We start from the raw sequence: 26,307 nt of genomic DNA, 5'->3' as shown, positions 1-26,307 counted from the left end.
CCTGTTTAACAGTTGTTTTGAATTTCAGGTTTCATGGCTTTTGTGTAGGGTTGTGTTGAATTTCAGGTTTCTATTTTAATAACATTTGGCTGAGGAAATGCTGGCTCTTGCACATTAAGGCATTTGAAAGGTAGTGACAACAGAATAAATAAAATGATACATACATAGTCAAATGTATTCGTGCACCATCAGGACATATTAAAATTTTTCTGCTCCGAATTCCTTGACACATGGATGAACATTAAAATTAAATGTCAAAGTAAGATTGTGTTCATCCCTTTTTATGTCTATTTTTCTGGATGACAAAAGAACTAATTGTGTTACATTTGCTATACTGATCCTTCTGGCTCTAAGATCACCTGGCTAATATCTTCACAAGTTAAGCGTCACAAATGAATTCCGGTAAAAAAAAATTATGTATATTATTGACGTATAAATTGTATGTACCTTTTCTTTGCCAACCCTTAACTTCCTAACACAGTTATTGCACAAAAATTCAACCAAAATAACTCTTGGATCTTGTATCTGTGATCACCTACCCATAAAAGCCATGTGTTGTTTTATATAGACTATTTATTGTGAGTAGACAGGATATTTCGGCAACTAGGGTGAAAAGACAGATTGTACAGGTGGTGAGTTACTGCTCACCTGGATGGCTGTTCCGTTTATAATAAACTGGATGAAGCAGTGCAGACTCCAAACCGCAATCACGGGCTGCACTTAGAAACTCCTCAACATTTCTCCAGACCATGACTTCTTGACAGGATCAGAACGTATCACATTTAAGCTAGAAATGATGGATGCTGATAGTGGCACGATATTTGTGGAGAATAGAAGACCCCACTGTGTGTGAACAGAAATGAACAGAACAGAAATGACAAAGAAATGAGCGAATGCTTTACAATGCAGGAAAGTGTTCAGTAACTCAATGGCCCATGTTTTTATTCCTTATTTTTTTAAGACTTACACAATTGACAAACTTTTAAAAGACACGAAAAAGGATCTCATCTTCCCCATACTTTTTTGGGCCTACTCCACACTGAACAAAGAGACAGATATATGGAGGAATGAAGAAATATCGACCGAAGAATCTGATAAAAGGACAACATAAAACAGCGTCAAATATCCCTGGCTATTACTGTCAATTCAATTTGCTTTGAACATCACACTACCTGATCTCTCTTCAAAGCTTTGGAATTGTAAATGATACAGTCCAAAATAATACAATGTCTTTACAAATTACACAGCTTCATAGCACCTTTTCTCAAATAAAAACTTCTTTCAGGGTGTGTGTGTGTGTCTTCTCTGCCTGCTACACCACAGTCTTGAAGGCCTGAAGGATCATGTTGGTTTGGTGGATGAGCCGGTTGGCGCTGACAAACACATTTATCACTCTGAAAATAACCGTGACAGAGACACAAGGATGCACTTGTCAATCATACAGGAAAGAAACCATGGCAATAATATCGGGATATATCCAGGAAACATTTGATCAGGCTGGAATAGAGAATGCCAGGCTTCAGAGAATACAAGCCAGCATTAATCCACAGGAAATGGGTCAAGGGAATTATTCACTGATGGTGGATTTGCTGTGATCAAACAGCAACCACTTACATGATGCTGACATTGTGTGCGTGTACATGCATGCTTGTGTGTGTGTGTGTGCGCGTGTATCTGTGTGTGCACAACTATAAAACTTGTTGGTAGCTCTGTGGATGCCCACAAAGAGAAATCGGAGGGGAAAAAAGGAAGAAAAACAGAAAAATGTCTTAAAACAGAGAATAAACTAGAGAAAGTGGCATACTTTCCATCTTTGAAGTAGGTTTTGAGAGTGTCACTGAAGCTTTTGGAGTACTTCACAAACTCTTTCTTCTGCTGTTCCAGTGCCTAGCCAATAAATACAGACAGCTTTTCAGCCCTGCTTATTTCACAGAGATTATTTGTGTATATGCACTTTTTCCTCTTCATGTATCTACTTACCCGTCTGTTCTGATAATGGTATTTCCTGAAGACAGTATTAACTGTGTCTAGCAGCTCTTTTATGGCACTGGCAATATCTCTGTGGATGACATTCACAAATAAAGTGCATATTATTATAATATTTAAAAAACTGGACTATCCGTGATAATCCTGAAACAGCAGGTCTTTGATTCTGCTCATTGTCTGCCTTTCTTCCCCCTGTTCTCACAAACATGTTGTTCCTACAGTCAACTTATTAAATATTATACATATTAAACACATTCCCCATTCTAATTGAAATTGTGACTTATATCGCGTTTTCTATGTTAACACAATTAAAAACTGATTCTTTTTTTTTTTATTATTATCATTATTTCATATATAGTGTAGCCCCACAAATCACAAATAATACAGATATTCACTCCAGCTACCAACACTGATCACATAAGTGTGTGGAGTGTCGACAACTCAGGCCGACCTCAAAATTCCCCACAAAGTAATGAAAGATTTTCTCTGTCATCATGAAGACCCAGATAATGTATCAAAGCAATTAACTACAAAAGAAAACAATTTTAATCACTCATGGAAATGATTGGCAAAAGCCCTCCAGTAATCTCCTGACAACGTATTCAATTAATTAAGGAACTTCAACTGAAATTTATATATAGAAAAAAACCTGTCGGATATTCAACACACACACTCAGATCCACACACTGAACTGTCTTACTTGATGGTCTGTAGGAAGCCTACTCTGTCATTGATCTCATCAGGTATGGTGCTGAGGATGTATCTCAGAGCTCTAGCCCGCTCGTTCAGCTCCTGGAACTCGGGCTCTCGTCTATCAATCATGAACTCTGAAAACACCGGGAGGAAGAGAAAAACACTGATCTCTACGACAGGTGCATTAACACAGAGACTAATACGATACATTCACAAAGTGTTCAAATCCCTTCACTTTTATCACATTTTGTGTATGTTGTTTCCTAAAAATCCAAAACAAGGTCTAACTCTAAGCCTAACCCACCGAATATATTATGACAGTGGAAACAGAATTTAATCTTTTATTTCAAAATAAAAGGAAAATAAAAGGAAAAACTAAGGCATCACAACTATGTATTATATATTATTATAGTATTGATATATATATTTCAGTATGGAGGTTTTTCCAGTGTTCAACAGAAAGCTCAGCCAAAGTGATCATAAGCTTCTTGGTCATCTAATCCTATCCATCTCCTGATTGATCGGTTTGGTCAAGCTGCCAACTCTAGGTAGACGCCTCCACATGGCCTCCATTCCTTGGGAGTATGCAGCAGCTTTCCCCAGAACTGCGCCATGATGCAGTCATATCTCTGCAGATTTATTTTTTTCTGTTATGAATTATCATCTGACATTTATATATATACAGTACAGGCCAAAAGTTTGGACACACTTTCCTATTCATTAGAATGAGAAGGTGTGTCCAAACTTTTGGCCTGTACTGTATATATTTTACATAGAGACATGTAGACATGTGCTATTCCAGGTCAATAGCACATGTCTACAGTCCAAATATATAAAATGATTATAGTAATAATCATGGTGTTTAATCTGTTCAGTTAAGGCAGCATTAGGGTAGGATTTGGGACAGGACATGGAGGAGGTGCATTTGAAAATCTTCCAAAGTATGTGTGTGTATATATGCAACTGTGTATTCATTACTACCATCAATCAATGTACAAGGCACAAGGAATTCAATTACAGACAGAACTGAAGGGACAGCTGAGAGAGGGGAGATGAGTCGATTTGTGGAGAAACAGCTCCCCCCAGTGAAAAACGAAGCTCTTGTAAAAAGGAAAAAATAAAGTAACAGGAACCATGGCCAGGCTAAATTACCAATCGTTTGCTGAAGCATCCTTAAAAAATACTGTGAGTTTTGTGTCTGTCCTTTCTTTGGATGAAAGCAAGATGCGTTTCTTTCTCTCCAGTTGATAGTCACATAAATTGATATTTAAAAGGCAGCTTAGGAAAGGTAATGGGAATGTCCCCGTTTAAAAGAGTTTTTTGTTTATGTAATTCGTACTGCTAGAGTTGTCTGGCTGTACCTTCTTCACTCTCCGCAAACAACATTCATCAACTACACAGCTTCCTACCTTGTACATTGTCTGCAGCCATGCGAAGAAGAGACTCACTATAGTTGATTTTCAAATTCTTCTTCTCTAGTATTTTTATAACAATATCCTGGGTCAGCCCTGGATTCTCCTTCTCTGCCTTAAGATGAACAAACATACCGTTACACTGATAGAAAATCACAGTCAGGCCTGGGCATCAATGGGATTTATAAAATCAACAGCAGAAGCAGAAAGTTGAAGCTAAAATTATTGAAAAAGAAAAAGTTATGGGCTCAGATATTATAAGAAAGATTCATTCCATGAAATGTAAACAAACCTTTATAAAAGCTGCTCTCAAGGTTTGCGCTGCTGATAAGTTCACATGCTCCAACTGCAAGTTATAATACACAGACAAACAAACATGAGTCAGTAGTACAAACCATAGTACGTACGTGTGCGCGCACACACACACACACACACACACAGAGCTCAGCTCTTATCATCATCTCTCCACTGTCCTGAAATGTAATTGTGCAGGCGGTACGTACAAGCCAGCCATGCTTCAAGATCAAAGGAGAACGCTGTATTATTGTATTGGACTGTACACTACACAATATTCTGTTCAGTTCCCCAGAGCTGATATTCTAGTATCACACAAATAGTTACTGCTTCACACTCACATAGCACATCTGGTTCTCATATGTGCTGCTGTAAACTTAAGTATCTTTTACTGATCAGGTTTCATCAAAGCCCATGTTTTGGGAACATGCAGTTAAACTTCTACGAAGAAATGAGAGGAGAGAGGGATGGGGAATGAAGATGGTCACTGTCTCAAACACATGGACCACCAAGAGTTTGTCTGTTAGGTTTTCAACCACAAAGTGTGAGTGTGTATGTGCATGTTTTATTACACTGCACACACTACAGTGATTTGCTACAGAAGGAGCATTTATGTTGGTTTTAAATTGGTTGCAGTAAAAACTGTGAGGTAATTTATTTGAGAAATGAACCCCATTGTGTTTTAAGCACACGTCCCCACATACTATGTTCTGCATTGATTTTCTTTGTCCTGTCAACTTTCTGTGCCTTTTTGATTTAACATTTGCATGGCACCTCTTGAAACTCACTGCATTGTTTAGAGCTCTGAGTGAATTATAATTTGCCATGTTTCTCTGTGTTCCCTGTTTCTTTTTCAGAATTAGACTTTTTACAACAGAGATGAAAAATAAATGCCTTTTTAAACTATACGATGTTAAACAAACACATTCTACTGAATTCTACTGCTTTGTGTTAAAGGACTTTAAACACACAAGGCACATAATGTGCTCAAAGCTATGGAGACTATAGAAAAACGTAACCTGCACGCACAGTAATGTAAAATACAAAAGCTGTAGACATTAACATAAACACACTGCCACGTATCCTTTTAAGTGCTTTGTTTTGCATTTACTCTATTTCTATTGCACTATACATTTTTGGACTTGCAAAAAACCTATTCACTGCAAGCATCTACCAGCATTTCCATTAAACACACATCGGATCTGAATATATACAACAAAGCTAATCTATATTCCATTCTCACACAACAGCCATTGCTTTTCTTGTTTTTACTGAAATTCTGCATTCTTCACCTGGTTAAAGACAGGATACATCACAGTGTAGAGAGACATGGAGACTAGTGAGGCTGCGTCGGCTTCATTCTTCATGTCGTCCATGGTCATCCTTGACCAATCAATGGCCCTTTGTTTGTGTGCTTGTCTGCTGATGCCAGTCTAACCGCATTCAATCACAAACGGACACTGACAGAATGAGAGCAGACAAGGACCTGAAGAAGAAGAAGGAAAAAAAGGTGAACAAGCAGTGACAAAATGGATGCCGTTGGATGGAAATCACAGAGGAGGGGATTGAAAAAATAGCAAATACAATTGCAGTATTTAAATGTAGAGAATGCAAATTCTTTTTTTTATTATTATTATTATTATTACATACACAGTACATTTAGGTGCTCATAGATGGAATGGAATTGATAAAATACATTATTGGAATGCTTCCAACACTGCACAAGCTCTATTCCTTCCATTACACGTCATAAAATACCATGCTCACTGCTTCCCAGAAAGGCTTTCAGGAGCCAACATGATCCATCACATAACAAGGGCAGTGCAAAGCATGTACTTTACTGTTCCACTGGGCACAAGGGTGAGAAAACTGGTATGAGTCATACCTCAACAAGGAAAACCCAACCAATATTACTTCTGCAGAAAAATGTCACTGACACAAAAATAGAAATTTGGCACGCGCATTATATGAACTTTTACTATGTCCTCTATGACAGGCCAGTCATGGAAACAGTGAATTTTCATTGTAAGAACAAGATAAAAATATCAATGCCATCCTTTCACTTGCTCATATGTGACACTGCCAGGACCAGTTCTTCATTAAACATTGTTAATTGCTTGACACCTATACAAAATTCACTGCATCATGCTTGATTAAAATCATCATGCAGATGATTCAGCTAAAGGGAAGGGAGGCTCACCAACATACCAATTATCTGTTCAGAAGCTTGTTGTTCAAGATGACCATGAGTCATCTCCTGCTGATCAGAAAACATGCTAAGCATCCAACTATCAAACAGCATTTTGATTATATGCACTACCAGTCAAAAGTTTGAACAAACCTTCCTATTCATTTGAATAGAAAGTGTGTCCAAACTTTTGACTGGTAGTGTATGTCCCATTGTGGCAGTCTTTTTTACAAATATCTGCCTAGGGTTGTAAGAAAAGGACTGCTTAGTGCCTTCAACAGCAAGAGCTAAGGAACAACCAACGCAGTTAGAGACAGCCAGAGGAAAAAAGTTGAACAAAAAAGGAAAAAGGAAGCCCAAGAGGAGTGACGATGATAAACTGTTAATATACCACTTTTTTTTATCCTGCAACAGCTGAAACATGAAATCAAAATAAACTTTAATCCACCTGGATTCTAATCTATCAATTTAAACTGAGACAGCTGTGGATAAAATTTTCCTTATTTTGGGGATTATAGTCTCTCTTTCTTTCATATACTTTTATTTTCACTGAACACAGTATAAGTTTGTACTAATGTGTTTGTAAGTACATTACTTTGACAACAACAACCACGAAAACTAAAATGAACTGACACTCCCAATTGTATTTGGGTTATAAAACAAGTGGAATAACATTTGACAAATACATTGCCTGTGGAGAGAAAAAACAAAACAAAAACAAACTGTCTTCCCTGATCAGTTTTTGAGTAACGTGCAGCTGGTGATAATTGTGAAGAGTCTGTTTGTGAAACCTTTGAGAACTCAAACTTTAATATGGTCGTCTCAAACCATGAGGAATCATTTGGGCTTCAGTCAATTATACGTGGATTACCAAACAAAGAAAAGATTTGCCGGTAGATGTAAGAAAGCAAACAGAAGAAGAGGAACTGTGGAGGGCTAATAGTTCTCTGTGTACAGGATCTATTTGACATTATTTGCATGATGATCGTAATGGCAGTTTTATTGTTACAAGCTCAAGCTACATGGCGATCTGCAATGAGGCTTATTATTATGGTAGATGGGAAGACATGACCTGCCATTATCAGTTACAAACAAAATCTCTGTGCTTTCAGGTTTGGACCATTATAAAATGGCATCATGTCCACAACCGCCGAATGAACACTTGGCTGTCTTGCTGCATTGTGACAGTTTCGGTCCATCACTATTATTTCATGGTTTTGCCGATGTTGAACCAAAACACCTTGTAAAAGCAACCAGGAGGAAAGACAATGTTCGTGAACAGTCCACCTTTTGTCCATCGTTGGCTCTTTTCCTGACTGCAAAATACAACATTCAACAGCTGATGCTGTGCTGACAGCCATGGTTAGTGTGCTAACAGTAAAACAAACAAAGAAAAACACAGTACGACACTTACCTGCAGTGAGACAGCAGCCAGGGAGCCGATGTCAGGGAGCTGGAGAGGCGAACAGCCCCGACAGGTAGCCTGCTAACTGGAGATTAGCAGCTTAGAGCTGGTGGCCACCTCCGTCTTCTGCTAACCACAGCTCTGTCGCTTCTGGCGACATAAAAACAACAACAACAACCAGCCCGGCCGCGTTATCCTACAGGTAACTCCGACTCCGTTTTTGTTTTGGTCGGACTCTCATTCAGGAAGTTTTCTGTCTGACAAAAATTGTAGCCGAGAGGAGGGGCGGGCGGTGTCGAGAGCGGAGGAGCTCCTTGTAGTTCTTTCGATAAGCCTCTTTAATGGTTTGGAATTACAACGGCTCCCATAATGAACTACAAATCCCAAACAGGTGCAGGTTGTGATCGTCTTAAAAAAAACCTGCGAAGCTTTCGTATGTGGCATAGATGATTATTTTTTCAGCTGTAGTTCGCTTTTACAATATAAATCACATAAATATGTTTTTATTTACATAAAAAAGGCAAACGTACAGCTGAATTATCAACAAAATAGCTTGTTTATCATTAAAACGCGAAATTAACGGACGCAGTGTCGGTCAAGACAGCTCTCTGCGAGTAGCAACAATTACTGAGCGTTTCATATAAACGGCTGAAGTCTGTAAAAAGTAAGTACATTGCAAAAGCTTTCCACAGTATTGATACAGTTTTGTTGGTGTTACTAGAAAACTTCTTACTAGCTACAAAGAAGAAAAAAATCATGCTGAATGATGCAGCTGACTAATTTCGAGAGGGCCGTCAAATTGAGTTCGGTGTGGTTTAATGTATCTTAAATCAGCTGGCCCGCATGGCCTCTGTGACGGGGATAAAATACTGATGGGGTGAAGGGAAAGCTAAACACAACGTTTTCACTGACAAAACAGGAAGCCGCTGACAGATACATGTGTGGCCTCACGTCGACGCTCTTTGGACGGTGTCCACTCGACCAATCGGCGGTGAGGGGGCGGGGCCTGCTGCAGACTAACGGGCAGTGAGCTGCGGCGCCGGAGGAGAGCAGCAGAGAGAGAGACCGCACACATCCATCCATCCATCCATCCATCCAGACATCACTGCCGTTCACCGGTTATCGGTAAGAGACCTTTTTTTTATTTACCAACCTCCAGCTGGTTCCCTCATAAATCCTGTTCTGGTTTATGGGAATAGACGTTTCTGCGGAAAAACTACTCCGCTGATCAGCTTCTGATCTCCCACATAAGAGGTCTATTTTCTGAGTTTTCCATATAATATTTTGATGAAGGTGCAAGAATGTGTAGGTTCAATAGTATAAAAGGACTTTTAATCTATAATCAACATGTGTGGGGTTTTGATAAGGGGGCGGGCGGAGACGCTCACTAGAACCAAATAGCCTATATTTCTTCAGCCTATTCATTAAAGCCACCCTGATCTGCTTAATTGCTATCGGTCGTTTACAAGTGCAATGTTGTTGTAGTTGTTGTTTACTGAAACCATCTTAGGCATTGCGGCGTGGTCCTTGTCCTTGAAATACGGGCAAAGGCGCAGTGAGTGAGTGAGTGAGTGTGTGTGAATTAATAAGGCAGATTGTAGTAGCCTGGTCCTACCCAGTCCCCACCCCACAAACACACACTACTTGTTATTCCTTCATGCAGGTCTTTCAGGTCTCTATTTGTATGTGTGTGGGTGTGTGTTTGTGGTGGTTTTGGTGAAAAATCACGAAGAAACAGAGCCTGTAGCTGCTTCAGGTTGCCTTTCTGAGACACTTCTCTTGTAGTCCAAAGCACGTAATTATATCATGTTATGATGTAAGATACACCTCAGATCAAGAATTGCATGGTGCATATAAAAGGTGAAACATTTCAGAACAGTATGAATACTAGGAAAATAACAACGAAGTACATGTCGGCAACACACTTTTTTAGTGGGTTACCATCACAGTTTTAACACCAGTGTCTTGATGTTCAGATCATTTTGCACTGCAAACATTCTATGAATCTCTACTGCCAAAGATCCTTTTAATATGATATTTTACTGGTAATACCAAAACACGGTCAGCAATGAACAATTCACATTCACATTTCACATTCTCATGCTCTCAATCCACCTATGGTCTCTCTATCCCTGCAAATGAGATAGCGTAGCAGCTCCACATTTAGAAAAACAGTATCCTTTTCAGACATCGTTTAAATGTATTAATCCCTTATGCATTACTATCCGTGGTTAATCTCTGCTGATGTGCAGCCTGCTGTCTCCTCCCCATGCTTTTCAGTGGAGTATGTGTTTGTTTGTGTGCTCTGCCTATTCCCAGGGAGAACTTCATTAATTGTTTTTCAATAATTAAATGTCTTTCAAATCAGCCAAGTGAAACGAGACGAGTAGGGAGGAGAGGAGCTGTATGCTGCATGCATGTGCTGAGGGTGCATATTTGTAACACTCCCCATCTATGTTTCCATATGGAGAAGTATTGATGTTTTCCTGGCTATTGTGTGCAGGCGGGAGAGGTAAAAATCAAGTTTAATATGTCTTTGTCCTGAAGCACATTTTAACACGTTTTCTAAATTTACTTAAGATGTAGTGAAACAATAGGCTGGAAAAAAACGGCTTATTGGTTTCCTAGAAACCAAATCTATATGTTTGCAATATATAATTAAGACATAGGAAAAGTGGGCCAATCATATTTCTGCAGTTTTTACTCCATTCCATAAATTTAATGAAATAAAGCAAGCTGAACACTTGGGTAGCTGGTTTGTGTAGTGCATATGCTGCTGCAGCAAAGACACAGGGGACACAAGTTATACCTGGCCACAGAGAAGGATGAGCGAGCACAGAAAAAGGGTCAGGACTGGTAAAGCGCAAGAGAGAGGAAATGTCAAGAATGGAAATGATTTCTCGACTTGAAATACTGTTTGAGACCAAAAATACACTCATGCTGGAAAAAAATAATGAATACACACATAAAATAAATTTACCTCTATATGTAATATAGGACATACATACTCAGATTAATTTCCGTTAAACCTTTAATTAGTAATTTTTAAACAGGATATATTTGCAAGTGGTGGATTTCAAACATTTCTACAAAACTCTACCTGAGATTGAAATTTAAGGGGAAATTGAGTGTGATTTCACTGCAGACATGTCAACCTGTTATACTCTGAAGCTCACATCAATTCTCTAATTAACGGTTACACACGCATACACGTGCATGCACACACACAGACACACACATCCTTGACTCGATCTGTGAATTCATTGGAGGCAATGAGGGATGAGTTAAGTGTAGAGCAGGAGTGATGAGAGAGAGCAGCAGATCTCTGTGAGGAGGACAGTAAAATGGTTGAAGTGATTCAATAATACCTATATTTCCTCCTCTCTCAAACTCAGCACCTCAAATACCAAATCAAGTTTAATTATTCTCCTGATTGCCACACTTGTCACCACCATTGTTTCTCTCATTCTCTTCTCAATTTTTATACCTCTTCAATGGCTAAACCTCCACCCCCTGAAGAAAGCAGAGTAATCACAGATACATTTATGAGCACTCTAACCTGATTACTGCTCTATTGTCTCCATCTCAGCCTCCCCGCGCAACTATCGCTTCTTCAGCACCAGCTGCTTTGTCTCCCATTCTTACCTTGGTTATCTCTCTGCAAACACACAAACACACTCGCACTCATGCGCACATTTCCCCCGCAGGACTGGTTGATAGTGACCTTTACAGTGAAAAAATCTACCAATCTTTTCACTTTTACCATTGACCCCAAATAGACAGTGATCCAATTACAGCCCAAATCTCCGAACCTGCGCTCCCACAGCATTGTAGCAGTTTGTGTGTGTGTTTTTCTGATAAAGAGAAAGAAAAGAGATGCTGCTGAGTGTGTCTTGGCAGACGGTGTGGAGCAGTCAACCATCTTGCCATGCTATGCTGGGGGTTGTTCGATAACATTGGCTCCGAACTGGAATCTGCATGGAAGCTGCCTCTATTCATCTTTCACTTCTCTTCCTGCCTTTTTGTTCACTTTATTTTTTTGATCTTGCCTTCATTTTCCTGATTCTCTACCTACTCGTCTTCCTTGTTGTTGGTTATAGCCTCTGTTTTCCTTTTCTTCGTCTCTCTCTATTTTTCAGTCTTTTTACCTCTTTGTCTTTCTCTCTCCCTCTGTATGTCTCTGTTAACAGGGATTAATAAAGGGTTGTTAGCCTTTGTTTGCCCTCTTTGGAGTACAGTGAGCATCCTGGGACTTCAGGCAGGTTCCATAGCACATTATGCCATTTTCTAACAAGAGGTTGAATGAGCTCAGGCAGGGATCTGAGGACAGACTGTAGATGGCTAATTTTGTCAGCAGGGTTCAAATTAAAATTGAAAAAAGTTGTAATCACAAATATATACAACTGGAGTTATATGTGCGATGTAGCATGAACATACTCAAGGAACTACAAAGTAATATAAGAATGACAGGAGATTTTCTAAGGCTTGAAGTGCAGATGTCAAGAACAGTTGTTCTCCTAAATCTTATTTCAACAGTTTTAAATTCAGTTGTCTAGTATCAGTGGTGCTTGTTTTTTTTTTAATGGCTATGAATTTCATATGTGATAATGGACTTTTTCTAGACTGGTTCTACTTGAAATCCAAAGAGACAAGGGATTAGTTTCCAAATCAAGCTGTCCTCAGTGTACCTACGAGATGGTCAAAAATAGACTGTAGAATATTTTACATCTTCAGCTGTTAGTCAGGGTTTCTGTCCACCAGTGGCCATGTGTAATACAGCAAAAACCTGTTGCCCTCTCAGTTAGAAAAAATATTATATCTACAACGCATTTCTTACTTTCCAATCCTTGAAAGCATTGAATTGGCCACTTTACAAATTAAATGCTTGTCCATTGAACCAGCCCAAGACAGCTGCATCTTAAATAAAATGTAATCAAAAGTATTTACAGCTGGTAGTTGGTATTGGGATAATCATTGCCATCTGTTTACCTTTAATATCAAAACTGCCCTGTTGACATCTGGTCAATGCTTTTTCACAGATTTCACAATTAAATTACATTTGGCAAGTCACAGGTGTGACTAATAAATGAACAATGGCCGAATCCCATTAAGCTTATTAAGTTTCAGAGTCCTTTTCCTGCTTATCCTTCTATGTAAAATTCAAATGTTTGTGTCTTGGCCTAGTGTAAGAGATTGTTGTTAATTAAACACCACCAACAAAATTAAGTTTCCCCCTTCGCAACACAGAAAAATTACAGTCCCCTTGGGTCTGTGGGTGCATAGTTAAATGGCCTAGTTTAGTCTTCTGATCTTTAGGCTTCTTTGGTGATGAAACTGGTGTTACACTTTATTTTAATATTTACAGTTTATTTAGAGTTTATTTAAAATGTGATAAGGTAATTCAGAGAGGACATTGATTATTCAGGAATGTCTTTGTTTTCTCTCACACCAAAGCTTTTATATGGAAAATAGACAAAGCTGTGTGATTATGGTTGCAGTAATATTGGCTCTGTGCTGGTTTTGAAGATGTTAGACCTTTTTGTTTAAATGATTAAAATGTACAGTGTAAAAATACTGTTAACCTTACAGAATTACATTTAAAAGCACTGTAGTTAACTATTAATGACATTCTGATCACATCTTGTAGACACGTAAATCAAATCAGTGGGTACTTAAGCAATTAGTATGATTGTGGTGTGAACAGCTGGATTCATGCACTAACTAATATAATACAGGTATGGACAAGATTACCATATATAAAACTGTTGCATTATTTTTAACTGAAATTCACTTACTGATAGAAACATCAGAGGTTATTTAGCAAAGTATTTCCCGTTGCTTTAGTCCATCAGTGGGAGCAAATGGGGCATGTGAGCAGAGCAGATAAATTGATGAATTGAAACCTCTAACTAACGGAAGTCTACGTCTGCCACAGGAGTTTAGTGCTTCCTTTCTCCTGGACTGCAGCGGAGTTAAAGGCCCTGCCCACTGCTGAGCTTTATTACTCCTGGTGTAAATTTTCTACCTCGAGAGTCTCTACATCAGCAGACGGGCCATAGTGAGACAGTCACAGAGAAATGAGGGATTTGGAAGGCTCATGTGTGTTTAGTCATTTGTTGTATGAGCGTGTTTGTATCTTCCTGCATTTCACTTGGTTCACCCTCAGTACAATAATATGGAGAAAACAGCTGCTGTGGTGCCTCCAATGAAAGCTAGAAAGCTAAACTCATAAATGATAAGCGGACTGTGTCATCTCTGTCACAAAAAAAGCTGGTATGTCATATATTCATGGTGAAATCATGCCAGATAACCCTGGCAGAAGGTTTCATGGTCATGGAGATAAAGATAGACATGATTCTCTGCAGTTTACTGCCAGAGGGATAGGCCTTGATGAAATGGGATGTTAGCACTTTCATCAAATTCATCAAAGCACCTATGAGCTTCAGCAGTGTGGAATTGTACTGAGCCTAACTGGACCAATGTCCTGTGGATTGAGCTGGAGAAGGAGACTTTCCTGAAGATCTGTGGTGATGATCTCCAGATTTAAAGAAAAAGTCCAGTACCGTGCCTGAGTTTTGCAAAATGACTATGCACAGTCAGTGTACTGATGTGTGCTGTAGAGTATATGTGTCTGTCAGTGTGTGTCTGCGTGTTTGTGCAAGACAATGACAGAGCGTGCATTAAATGACAGAGCTGGAGCTGGTGAGGAGAGTTCTTGCAGAGAGAGGTGCTGTGTTAGACAGAAAATGCTGAATGGTGTATGAAAGTAGGAAAGAAAGTTTATCTGCCTATATGGAAGGAGGAAGATACTGTATCTTTTTAAAGTTAAAAATTCTTTCTGTCAACTTGGTAAAATGAAAAATGTCCATCACTTGCAGTTGCCTTGGCAACCTTGGCTTGGAAGTGTCTGTGGAAATGTGTGTGTGTGTGTGTGTGTGTAAGGATGTTCATGTTTAATAAAATTCCCCGGGCCGGTGAAGCATGCTGTTTTAAGGTGTTGTGTCCAAATAACAGTGGATTAACAAACGTGCTGTGGATTTTGATGATGTCATGTTTTAATTGTTGAAAATGTCAAATGCTGATCTATTTTTTCAGAGAATTAGGATTATACGGAGAGATTAAAGGCTGCTTTTAAAGGCCAGTGAGTTTAATTGCATGGAATTAATCAAGTTGTCAGGTTTAAACGCTTGCAACTCAAACCACAGGAGATTTTCTGACATATTCACTTCTTTCAGTCACAAGATGTTTAAAAGCCAGGTGTTGGGTTTCCCAGCTCACCTCGGGGGCATGCTGGGAAATCCACCCGGGCAGCTGAAGTCGAGCTCATAGTCATCAATGGCCAAACTGGTAAAGTGTGGGATCCTCTTGCAGACAGGGCGCCACAACTCAGAAGGTCAGAATGGTGTCAGCGTTACAAGTAAAAGCCAGCCACCCATTGTGTTATTATCCACTCACACACGCACACACAGATGCACACACAACGATGTTCCACACCAATTTCCCTGGCTTAACTGCATGGCTGGGTCTTTCCTTACAGAGAGCAGGGCGGCCTGTTTTAGAAAAGTTCAGCTCCCACAGCTCAGAAGGTCAGGAACATTACCTCCATTAACATCTCTGCCAGCCGCCTCGTCCTTTCCCCTGGCTTTCTTTCTTTCTTTACTCTCTCTGCATCTCTCACACTCTCTGAGTCACTGCCCAACATGTGAGAGCAGGTGAGCACACGAGGCAGACGGTGCGTTCTGTTGGTCTTACATTTTTTTCTGTTTAAATCTATTTAAAGCTGGCCATTATTTCCAAAATTTTAGCCCGCCAACAACTTTGCCACTTACAGTAAAGACTCAGATCTAATTTAATATTGTATCGTTAAAAATCATGTAATATTTCAGCTTCTTCTCATTATTATCATCATATTTCAAAAACAGTTTAGGCAGGAGTAGGAACAATTCATTGTTGGCCTTCATAGGATGTGAAAGATAGATAAGCAGGGAAATAGAAACTCACATTGTTCCCAGTAGATTATGAGGTAACAGGTCGCATATTTGGGAACACAGACGGCAAAAACCAAAATACTGCTTAGGATGTGAAAAAACGTTGTAAATGTATGAATTTACATTCACAGACTCAAGCAGATGCAAATCCAGCAGGCGGTTGTCAAAAGCAATTTGTCAGAATACTTATGGATGGAGAACAAACATGATGAGACCTCGATCATCATTTTAGAGGGATGTAAAATGGAAGTGGCGTGTGGTTATGTGTGGTTTGCAAGAGAATGAGGAGTCATTTTCAAAAGCTCATATGTTAGCTTCACGAGCAGGGATGGCCCTGTCTGCCTGTTCAGTCAGGAAATATTGCTTTAATTAGACATCTGGCTATAATCTATGTATATGGAAGTCAGTCAAAAAAAATATGTGTCCAAATGCTTTATGATGTTCCAACTGTTTTCACACTCTCAGGCCTTCAAATGAGTGAATATCTAGGCCATATCATTAGTCATATAAACATATATACGACCCATAAATGTCATATTATATTCATTAAATACTGGTCATTTAACAAATCAAATAAACTTGTATTTTCAGGCTAAATCATTTCATGAACCATTGGTCTCTGTACTTTGTAGCAAATACTGCCAAAAAAAAGATTGAACCAAACAGAGGATTTGCTGGAGACTGTTTCCAGCAGGGGATTTAGTATTGTGTATGTATACAACAGCTGAACAATGTATGTAAGACTGAACCCAAATAGTTGCCATGTTTATATGTAATGAAGGAAAATATCACAAAACACAACAATATGGTTCATTTGAATGATTTGAATAATTTTCAGACAACAATATCTGTCTGTAGCGCAGCGGAATAAGCTCACAAAAAGCTCTGGACAATTATTGGGAGTTTATTGTTGGTCTTATTGTTTTCAAGGGATTTGATGTCAGTCAGAAAAATAGAACCCATTTTGAATCATGCGTGTCCTTGGGTCGAGCTGGTTTATTTTGGGAAGATAAATTGTTTGTCACCTTGGCAGAGCGGAGTGGAGGGAAGGGCACTACACAACAGGATGGGGTACTAATTTTCTGGCTGCAGCTCATTGTTAATGTTGTTGACACCACAGTCACCTGCAGCCTCACACATACAGTAGCAGCCAGCAGATTCCAGCTCTGCATGGGACAGCTAATTGAATCCTTACCACAAAATGCACGAGGACAGCAGCACAGCAGAGCAACACAACAAACCAAACGTGTTTTGTTGTGTCTCTCTGCTGTGCAAAGTGCATTATCCATAACTCTGTATCACTCTCTGTCTCTGAACTTGTTATCTTTATCCTATATATTTTTGAATCTCCTTTTTTTCTGTTCAGAGAGCAGAAAACAATGTTGCCTGGCAACAGCAGCATCACAGAGATGGTGCGATCGGTGTGTGTGTACATTGTAATTTCAAAAAGTATGAAAGAGGGGTTAAAGAGACAGAAAGGGCAAGAAGTAGAGTGGTGAGAGGAAGGATTGGTGAGGACAGATAACATATGAACCAGTGGGAGATGAAAAAGAAGGGAGACAAGAAGTGTGACAGCACGGAGAGATGAGTTGAAGGCTGGAGCAGAGGACGTATAGGCCTCTTTGCAATCCGTCATTCTGTACAGACAGACAGAAGGTCGTCCATTCAGATACAAAAGCTCAAACACACACACAAATGCGCAGAGCGAGGCAGATTTTGAAGGAAAGAATCTGATTTTACTCAAGATGATAAGAATGGCCATGAAATATGTATGAGCTCATTTAGCAGATGTGCTCTGCACAGCAATAGTGACTGCAGTCATCGCTACAACTGTAGTTACTGCACATTCGTGTTCTTGATATACCATCTTAGTGCTTCTCAGCCTCTCTCTCTTTTTTCTGTAGCTGTGCAGAGCCAGATTTTACTCTTTATTTTACACGTTCCTTTGCGAGTTATCACTTTTTCCTCCTTTGGTTAATTTTTTCTTATTATTCTTTTCCTTTGGTCGTACATAAAAAATAATTTGAATCTATAAATATCAGTATAGGCTGTTTTTTAATATTAAACAGCTTTTAGAAAAGTGTTATTCACAAAGAGTTAAAAATGTAATTTTTTTTTTTTTTTTTGCTTTTCAATGCATTCCTTTGACTGACAGATGTTTTTTGTGTCTCACTGGCTCTCTGCTCTCTTTTCATCATCCCACATCCCTGCTCTCTCTACTTCCATCTCTGTCTCTCCTTTCCAAAATCCTTTTGTCCGCCATCTGTTTTTCTGCCTTACACAATAATTTTCTCTACCTTTATCACCATCTCTCTTTCTCTCTCTCTCTCTCTCAATCTCCCTCCCTCCCCTCTGCTATTGTCCTCTCACCTCTTTTGACCCCATCTCCCCCAATTCATTTTTTTCTCATTTTTCTTGTCTCCCCTCCATCCTAATCTGCCTGCTCACCCCCATCTTTCATCTCTCCAATCACTCATTTCCTGTTTCTCAACCCTTTCTGAACACCCCTCCATGTTTTGGTCCTTCCTCTAAACATATTTTTTGTCCTTTGTGCTTTCTTCACTTCCCATTTTTCCTTCCTTTTCTCCATGGCCTCTCTCCCCCTCTTCCTTGTTCCTTCCATCCTTTCACCTCCTTTTCATACATCCTACTTTCCCTCAGCTATCTGTGGTCTGTGCTGCAATGTTGATCCTGGACATTTTGTCCCCACTCCTCCTCCTCCCCCTCCTGTTGCTGGGCTACGGTTGCCGGGCGGCGGACATTCCGGAGGACACTACATCCGAGTTCTCAGTCAGACTGTACCATCAGCTCCAGGTGGCGGGGGGTCAGGACAACATCATCTTCTCTCCGCTGAGCGTGGCTGTGGCCTTGGGCATGGTGGAACTGGGGGCTCGAGGAGCTTCGCTGGCGGAGATCCGGCAGACTTTAGGATTCAACCACCTGCTGCCAGGTGAGACACACATACTATATCTGAGGCAAACATTTCATAAAAAGTGCACGCCACCTATTTTATAGCTACCCCACGTCAAGGTCACCCATCATGGGGAGTAACACTCTGTGTGTGCCTGTGGAAACACTTGCACATGACTTTTGTAGTTCTGGAGGGGAGCTGTTAAAAGTTTGGAAAAACTACCCTGAGCATGGTGTCAGGCTATGTATGCTGCTATTTGTGTATGTATTTATGTATTAAAAACTTTACACACTGAAACAGAAAACTCAATGACACATGATACGTCTTTTTGAAATGGATGTAGTATGAAGGATATAAGATTCACTCTAAATACCACTTTGTTTCTCTTTTTCAGCGTGACATATAATATGTGGATGAAATATTACTGTCCACTTTATCTGTACTTTAATATCACCTTAACACTGTTAAAAGTGATGTACACATTTTTGTCTGTACTCTGAGTATGTATGTGTGTCAGTATGAATGTCTGTGTGTCCCTCTGTTGTCAAGGTGTGGAGTTTTCATTACTCCAGAACCTGACAGCGGCTGTGTCCAATGATGATGCCCACTGCGTGATCCGATTTGCCAACAGCCTCTTCCTGCAGGAGGGCATCGCCTTTAACCCCGAGTTCCTGCATCTGATGAGGAAGTATTTCCGGGCTCAGGTGGAAACAGTGGATTTCAGCCAATCAGCAGCCGTTGCCGAACAGATAAACAGCTGGGTGGAAAATCAAACAGAGAGTGAGTTCAAAAGGAACAGTCGAAAACATAAAAAGATATAGATGAAGACAAAGAAAAAGAGGCTGATGTCATGAATGCATCATTGTCACACTTCCTAAATATTCTAAAATGACATGCAACATTGTCAAAGGAGTTACATCTTGCTTGTTTGATCACGTCACCTCGTACAAAACAAAACTGGCTGAATTCCCTCCCCTCAATTGCATTAAGTATCCTCCCTATCCTGGTTTGTAGCTTTCAAAGGTGCATTACAGCAGTTTGTGAAGTAAACTCATGTGCATCCTACTGCGCCATTCAAATCACTCTCCCCAGGTAAGATTCGTGAGCTGCTGTCAGCTGAGGACTTCAGCAGCGTGACCCGCCTGACACTTGTGAACGCCATCTACTTCAGAGGCTCCTGGAAAAACCAGTTCAGGCCAGAGAACACCAGAACCTTCTCCTTCAGCAAAGATGACGGTTCTGAAGTCCAGACGCTGATGATGTACCAACAGGGAGACTTCTACTATGGTGAGGTGGCACTTTGTGCGAATTCTACTTGTGGCTCTTTTTCCGTAGCCCTTGATTTTAAGATCATATTTCCTGTGGTTATTTGATATGTTAGTCTTAAATCTAAAATATTCACATTTAGAGTTATTCCCAAGAAAGGCAAGTTTTTTATGCTCAGTGAGCTCTGCTGGTAAAAGTCACTTCTCTTGCACAAACTCCTTATGTCTGTTTGATTTAGTAGTTTGTTTTGAAGACTATTTTGTTAATGCCATCCAACATTAGCAGTACTTTGACAGCCTGCGGTAAGTCATGCAATACCATATTACCATTTATAAATCCCTATAGATAAAAGCGTCTGCCAAATGAGTAAATGGAAATGTAGATACATATATTAGCTTTTGCCATATCTAGCGTGACACTTGCAAGGACGCACAGCACTTCCCTTTCCACTGAGTTAGCATATTCATTTGTTTTATCAGTGTATATTTGAAATCATGTTGTAGAATATCATATTCTGTCTGCTGTTACACGGAGTTTTCATGCAGCTGGTGTAAAGTCACTGTGAATTTCCAAAGTGCTCTCTGAAAAGACCTTTTGCTTTTCTACATTTCAATGCTTTCATCATTAAAATGCAGCTTTTTTGGTTCAATGGAAGAAAAAAGAAATCAAGAAATGATAAATACTGTATTTTTGGATTTAGGTTTTCTCAACTTTTTCAGTTTGTAAATGGCTTGTTTTGTTAGACCAATCCAAAACAAAATAAAATAAAATAAAAAAAATACAGAATTGAGTAATTGTTTTTGGTTCTGACTGTGGTATTTCTGTACATGTTATTTTGGGTTGATAATTCATTGGCTCTGGGTTTCTATTTCTTTATATTTTTTGGAACATTTTACCTTTGATATTTGCTGGCGCTTCTGAGGAGTTGGCCATACTATATGCATCAGTACTAGAGGATTTCCTTGTTTTCCAGCACCATGTGCTGTGTAAAGCAGTTTGTACTGCAGTTTGGCTTTAATGCAGCACAACTGAATGATTCCAGCTTGTCTTTTCAAGTTATTTTTGCCTGATCGTCAGCCAAAGACAGTTGCATTATATTGTTGATGCATTTTTTTGGTAGATGGATTTGTGTATTTGTATTGAGATTGCACACCTGTTGCATTATGCTCAGATGATACACCCATATTCATTGTCACAATCTCAAGATCAAGAAAATCTGAATGAGAAAACTAGTATGTGGTGAGCAGAATGTGTGGATTTGTGGATTAGTCAGCTCGAATCTTGGGGGAGAAACACAATCCCATTAGTTGTCAAGTAAAATGGTTAGGGACAACACACCCATTTCTCTACTGCAATATTTTACCATTCTGCATTAGCTTGCACTTTTTATTTATTTATTTATTTCATTAATTTATTTCTTTTTAATCAAGCTTCAAAAGAAAAAATGAAAAAAAGAGAGGGATAAAATCCGGCTCTGTTAATTGTGCTATAAGCTCCATATCCTTAGTAAGTGGGATAATCATATATTTAGATTTAAAATTTAGTTGAATTTATTTTGAGGATAAAAGGATTATCTCATCCAGACTAAAAAATACTGTCTCACTTAATGAAAGTAAATTTCTTGACATGTCTTGATTAAAATTTTTATCTAAGAGTTTTCTTTAAATAGATACATGAGATATATCTGTTAAAGAGCCACCCCAGAGCTCCAAAAATATGAATCATCAGTTGCTGGAGTTGTTTGCATGTGTTTTCTATTGTGTCTTATTGTGTGTATATGATGGAGTATGAGACAACTTCTCCGTCAACATGAAGGGAAATTTACAGGAAGGTGGTTTAAAGAATGTTAAGGTGGAATAAGTACACTATGTCTTTAAACTGTATGTTTCCTATCAGGTGAATTCAGCGATGGCTCCCAGGAAGCCGGTGGTGTGTATCAGGTACTGGAGATGCCCTACGAAGGAGAGGACATGTCCATGATGATCGTTCTGCCTCGACAGGAGGTCCCTTTGGCCTCACTGGAGCCCATCATCAAAGCACCCCTGCTGGAGGAGTGGGCTAACAATGTTAAACGGCAGAAGGTGGAAGTCTACTTACCAAGGTGAGAGATGTCACACAGTATATTTACACAAACATTCAGACAGTCGGACATGCCGTTATTAAATATTTTGACAGTGATTTGGGTCAGAAGTTGTTGAATGTACCTAGTTTAGCTGAAAACGTGCCTGGGTTGCTTGGTTGTGATCCTGAAGATTTTATGACAATTCCCAGATTCACAAAAGCAATAAAGTATTACCCTGGAGTAATTTTCAATTAAGCTGGTGGGAAAAACCATAACAGCAGCAGTAATTTTTTAAAACATCATTAAATTACATCTTCCATCACTGGGGCTCTCTGTATGATTTGTTCATAAATGTTGATGTAAAATGGCCCATAAAACAGCTTTCTCGTGAGGTTTTTATTTTATGCAGTTAAGTCACTTGCACCTGCACTGCAAAAAAGACATTATGTAATTTAAATTTGGCTATTTGGCTCCTACATAGATAGGGGTGTCAAAATCGTATATCTTCATAAGCGTATTGCCACATAGTGATGGATCCTGAAAATGCTTGTTGAACAGTTCACTTTTCCTCTAAAAACACAGTAGCTGTTAATGTTCCTGTATAATTGGCTCAATTTTAATAGCAAATAGATGTACAACCACTGTTCATATGCTCGGAGCATAAAGTGACTGCACTTTTCAGGTTCAAAGTGGAGCAGAAAATTGACCTGAAGAGCAGTCTGCAGGGGCTGGGAATTAAGAACATCTTCACCAGCGATGCGGATCTCTCTGCCATGACAGGTAACACTCTGCTCTATGGAAAACCTGAGAGAGGTCAGACAAACTCATACATTATTATATAAATCACATACATATAGGCACAAATGCTGAGAAAATAAACTCCAGAAAGGGTTCAGCATGTGAAGCATCATCAGTAATTCTGCTTCTTGGCTGCAGTGAAGTAGCCCCTGGTACTTTCTAAGGTAACCAAGGTAACTGGCACCAAGTGTGCAGGCCTTAGCTGTCACATCATCCAGTAAAAATAGATAAAAAGAGAGAGAGAAAAATATATATGCATAAAGCAGAGAAAAACATGAATATAATGGGATAGTTTAAAGTGAAGGAGCTGAAAGCCAGACGGAAGAAATAACACAATAGGATTCATACATGTCAACAACACACCTCAAAACTATTTTTTCTTACTGTATACAGTACATTGTGAAGCCAAAGGCTTTTGTATGTGTATAATTTCTAGATGGTAAAGATCTGTACATTGAAAAAGCTGTGCAGAAGGCCTATCTGGAGGTCACTGAGGAGGGGGCTGAAGGAGCCGTTGGGTCAGGTAGGTTTTTATTCTTACTGTCTTTTATTTTTTGGCAGGTTGGCCTTTTTCTTTTTTTGCATGTCAGGTCATATATGAAAAAGTAAATTCAAGACCCATCGAAAATGGATGTTTTGGCAGATAATTGAACTATTTACTCTTTCAGGAATGATCGCTCTGACCCGGACTCTGGTACTGTACCCCCAGGTCATGGCTGACCACCCATTCTTCTTTATTATCAGAAACAGAAGGACAGGTAAATATGAATGTGTGTAATGCTGTAATACACCTCTTTGTGTGTATGTGTGTTTTAGCCTGACTTTCTCTGTATCTTTTCCTTTCAGCGTCCATCCTCTTCATGGGCAGGGTCATGACCCCCGAAGTCATCGAGCCCAACGACCATGATTTCGACTCCATCTAAATAAGGTGTGAGGTCACTCACGCTCAGCCAGTCAGATCCTGACGTCATAAATGCTACCTATCCTCTATCTCCATCCTCAGATGTGTTTTATACTCTATGAAAAAATATATAAACTGGATATTACACAGTATATTATATATTGAAATATGACTTATGGCATATAATGCGACTGTGTTTTGATACTGGAAGCTTTAAACCCTTGGATACAGACATGCAGACAGAGACGGTTGTAAATATTCTCTTGTAACCGCTGGTTTGTATATGAGAAAAAGAAATCATAGTACGTAATCCACGCACAACCCCTTTAAGTTCAACAGCTTCATACTCACCTGCGCCCACACAGACAATGCACAAAACAGTTTTCTCTCTCCTTTCTCTTCCGTCGTCCAGATACAGTATGTGCACACTGTAGGTTTCACGCTTTAATTAAGTCCCTGTACATTTGACATTGTGTTCTATATATACATACAGTATATACTCAGTATTTATTACAGAATAAATGTGCAAACATTTTGTCCTTATACAATGAATCTTGATACTATATCTGTTCCAGACAGTATTCAGTATTCATTTTTTTTACACTGTAGGCACATGGCTTAACTGCTGATGAACTAATATGCCTTATCACATCTGAGTGGTTGATTAAGGCCCCAACTGGGCATCTCACAAGTGAGCAAAGGAGGCTGCTTAACTGAGGTGGGTTGCTATAGAGACAAACTGGAGCATGCAGGCACACTAAGAAAGATCTGCCGCACTGTTTTGGATGTACATACAGGGAGAGAAAGTAACACCAGCTGTATCCCGACTTTTACTCAATAAAAAAGATGAATGTGTTCCAATTAAAATATGTCCTTTTCTAAACATAGTAATGATTTTCACCTGTTTATAAAGACATTTGTGAAAGTAAACTGGATTTTCAAGGACAGCTTATATGCGTCTTTCAAAGCATTTTGGAATTAATCGGAATGGTATTAGCTAACACAATTTTGGGACTAAATGAAGGAGTTGGTAAGGCAGAAAAACATGCAATGCTTCAGGAGTTTATGAAACTTGTTAAGAATAAGTCCACGAGCGTGCATATATAATGGGATTTATATAATGGATGTCATGGTGGAATGGCCAACCATCAGGCAGAAGTTGGCAGATGAACTGTAACTCATCTTCTCAGGGCAGACAATGTCCTGCCAAGGCATTTTGGTGGAGATCCAAGTCTGTGGCATCACCTAGCTACCACACAATAAATACACACATACACAAAAAGGAAACAGATCATATTACTGAGCCACGCAATTGTGAGCAGAGACAAATTAGAAGTGCAAGTGTTACGTATGTCAAAGAACATAGTAAATTTTCAAGCATGATAAAATATTACATGATTAACAGAAGGGTCCAATTACGATTGCAAAATAATTAGGTGTTTTCAAGTTTTCTGGAATGTTTTCCAGAGTATTGATTCAATGTGCATTACAAATTGATGTTAAAATATACTCTGTACCCCCAAAGACACTATTATATGTACATTCATTTTCACAGAATTGTGCATACATAGTGCTGGTGTAAAGGTATTTGTCCCTTTTCTAAGCTTATATTCAATTTTCAATTTGGTTTGAAACAATACCAAAACATATTAAATATTCATATTACAACGAGCACCCTTATTTCTGCCTGCACAGTACTGGTACAATAAATCGTTAACAGATGTTTCTGCTATTATATGAGCAAATGTGACAAAGATGACAAAAAAGCAAAAACACAAAATATTGCTTTGATGTAACAACTATCATCTCTATTATCAGCTGATGTTGAGGATCTCTGATGTGGTTTAAAACAAGATGAAACAGACTGTAGAAGACCAAAACAAGTTAAATATTTACAATAGTAAATCATAAAATCAGTTTAAAGTAAATTTGCTGCAAATGATGACTCAGTCCTGAAATAACGGTGGCTATACATCTGCTAAATCCAGTACAACACTACAAAGTCAGAGGGCATCATTTATTTCTATAATGTATAAAATAGATTTCTTTTATTTCTTTTCTGTGCACATTGTGTTTCAGTGCTGCAGTATCTTAAACACAATGGATGGTGTTGTAGAGGAACAACAACCCATGGGTATAAGAGCTTATATATAATCAAAATTATTTTCACCAGCTGGTGTGATAGCTGTGCCTCATGTCTTCATTGTGTACCACCGAAAACAAACAATCTGACAACAACAACATCTGAAAACATCGGACAAAATACAGAAAGACGGGAAGAATAATAGAAGCTTTCTCTGAACCTGTTGTGATCTGGCCATAGTGAGTGTGTCTACAGTACACCACCCAGAGGCCGAAAGTAATCAAGTACATTTGCTCAACAAAAATAGTTGGCCACTCTTT

At 39.1% G+C, this 26,307-nt stretch overlaps 2 protein-coding genes across 3 annotated transcripts; one reads left to right on the top strand and one right to left on the bottom strand.

The window, feature by feature from the left end:
* Positions 1–916: 916 nt before the first annotated feature.
* On the bottom strand, positions 917–8,252 carry pdcd10a (programmed cell death 10a). The gene is made up of 8 exons (XM_029518082.1): positions 7,988–8,252; positions 5,678–5,871; positions 4,384–4,437; positions 4,089–4,206; positions 2,687–2,813; positions 1,981–2,059; positions 1,805–1,887; positions 917–1,394 (listed from the first exon to the last, which is right to left on the bottom strand). Exons 2-8 carry the CDS (start codon positions 5,765–5,767, stop codon positions 1,313–1,315), a joined length of 633 nt encoding a protein of 210 aa, XP_029373942.1. The 5' UTR covers positions 5,768–5,871; positions 7,988–8,252; the 3' UTR covers positions 917–1,312.
* On the top strand, positions 7,987–24,766 carry serpini1 (serpin peptidase inhibitor, clade I (neuroserpin), member 1). 2 transcript variants are annotated; one of them, XM_029518081.1, is made up of 10 exons: positions 7,987–8,180; positions 8,898–9,103; positions 18,628–18,916; positions 19,427–19,657; positions 19,970–20,164; positions 22,040–22,244; positions 22,888–22,985; positions 23,440–23,526; positions 23,672–23,761; positions 23,850–24,766. In XM_029518081.1, the coding sequence occupies exons 3-10, from the start codon at positions 18,649–18,651 to the stop codon at positions 23,924–23,926; spliced, it is 1,251 nt and encodes a 416-aa protein (XP_029373941.1). In that variant the 5' UTR covers positions 7,987–8,180; positions 8,898–9,103; positions 18,628–18,648; the 3' UTR covers positions 23,927–24,766. The 2 variants fall into 2 exon arrangements, with proteins under 2 accessions (XP_029373941.1, XP_029373940.1); XM_029518080.1 differs by lacking the exon at positions 7,987–8,180 and adding an exon at positions 8,408–8,642.
* Positions 24,767–26,307: the final 1,541 nt, after the last annotated feature.

The sequence above is a fragment of the Echeneis naucrates genome, chromosome 13, assembly GCF_900963305.1.
Source record: "Echeneis naucrates chromosome 13, fEcheNa1.1, whole genome shotgun sequence".
Lineage (NCBI taxonomy): Eukaryota > Metazoa > Chordata > Actinopteri > Carangiformes > Echeneidae > Echeneis > Echeneis naucrates.
This window is presented reverse-complemented; position numbering and strand designations above follow the sequence as displayed.

Excerpts from the sequence above, each read along its gene's own strand:
- pdcd10a (XM_029518082.1), bottom strand. The coding sequence starts at position 5,767 with ATGACCATGGACGACATGAAGAATGAAGCCGACGCAGCCTCACTAGTC. Across the intron at positions 4,207-4,383 it reads TGAGAGCAGCTTTTATAAAG|GCAGAGAAGGAGAATCCAGG; the intron begins GTTTGTTTACAT and ends GTTCATCTTAAG. Across the intron at positions 2,060-2,686 it reads GGCTTCCTACAGACCATCAA|AGATATTGCCAGTGCCATAA; the intron begins GTAAGACAGTTC and ends TGTCATCCACAG.
- serpini1 (XM_029518081.1), top strand. The coding sequence starts at position 18,649 with ATGTTGATCCTGGACATTTTGTCCCCACTCCTCCTCCTCCCCCTCCTG. Across the intron at positions 19,658-19,969 it reads GGTGGAAAATCAAACAGAGA|GTAAGATTCGTGAGCTGCTG; the intron begins GTGAGTTCAAAA and ends CACTCTCCCCAG. Across the intron at positions 22,986-23,439 it reads GGATCTCTCTGCCATGACAG|ATGGTAAAGATCTGTACATT; the intron begins GTAACACTCTGC and ends TATAATTTCTAG.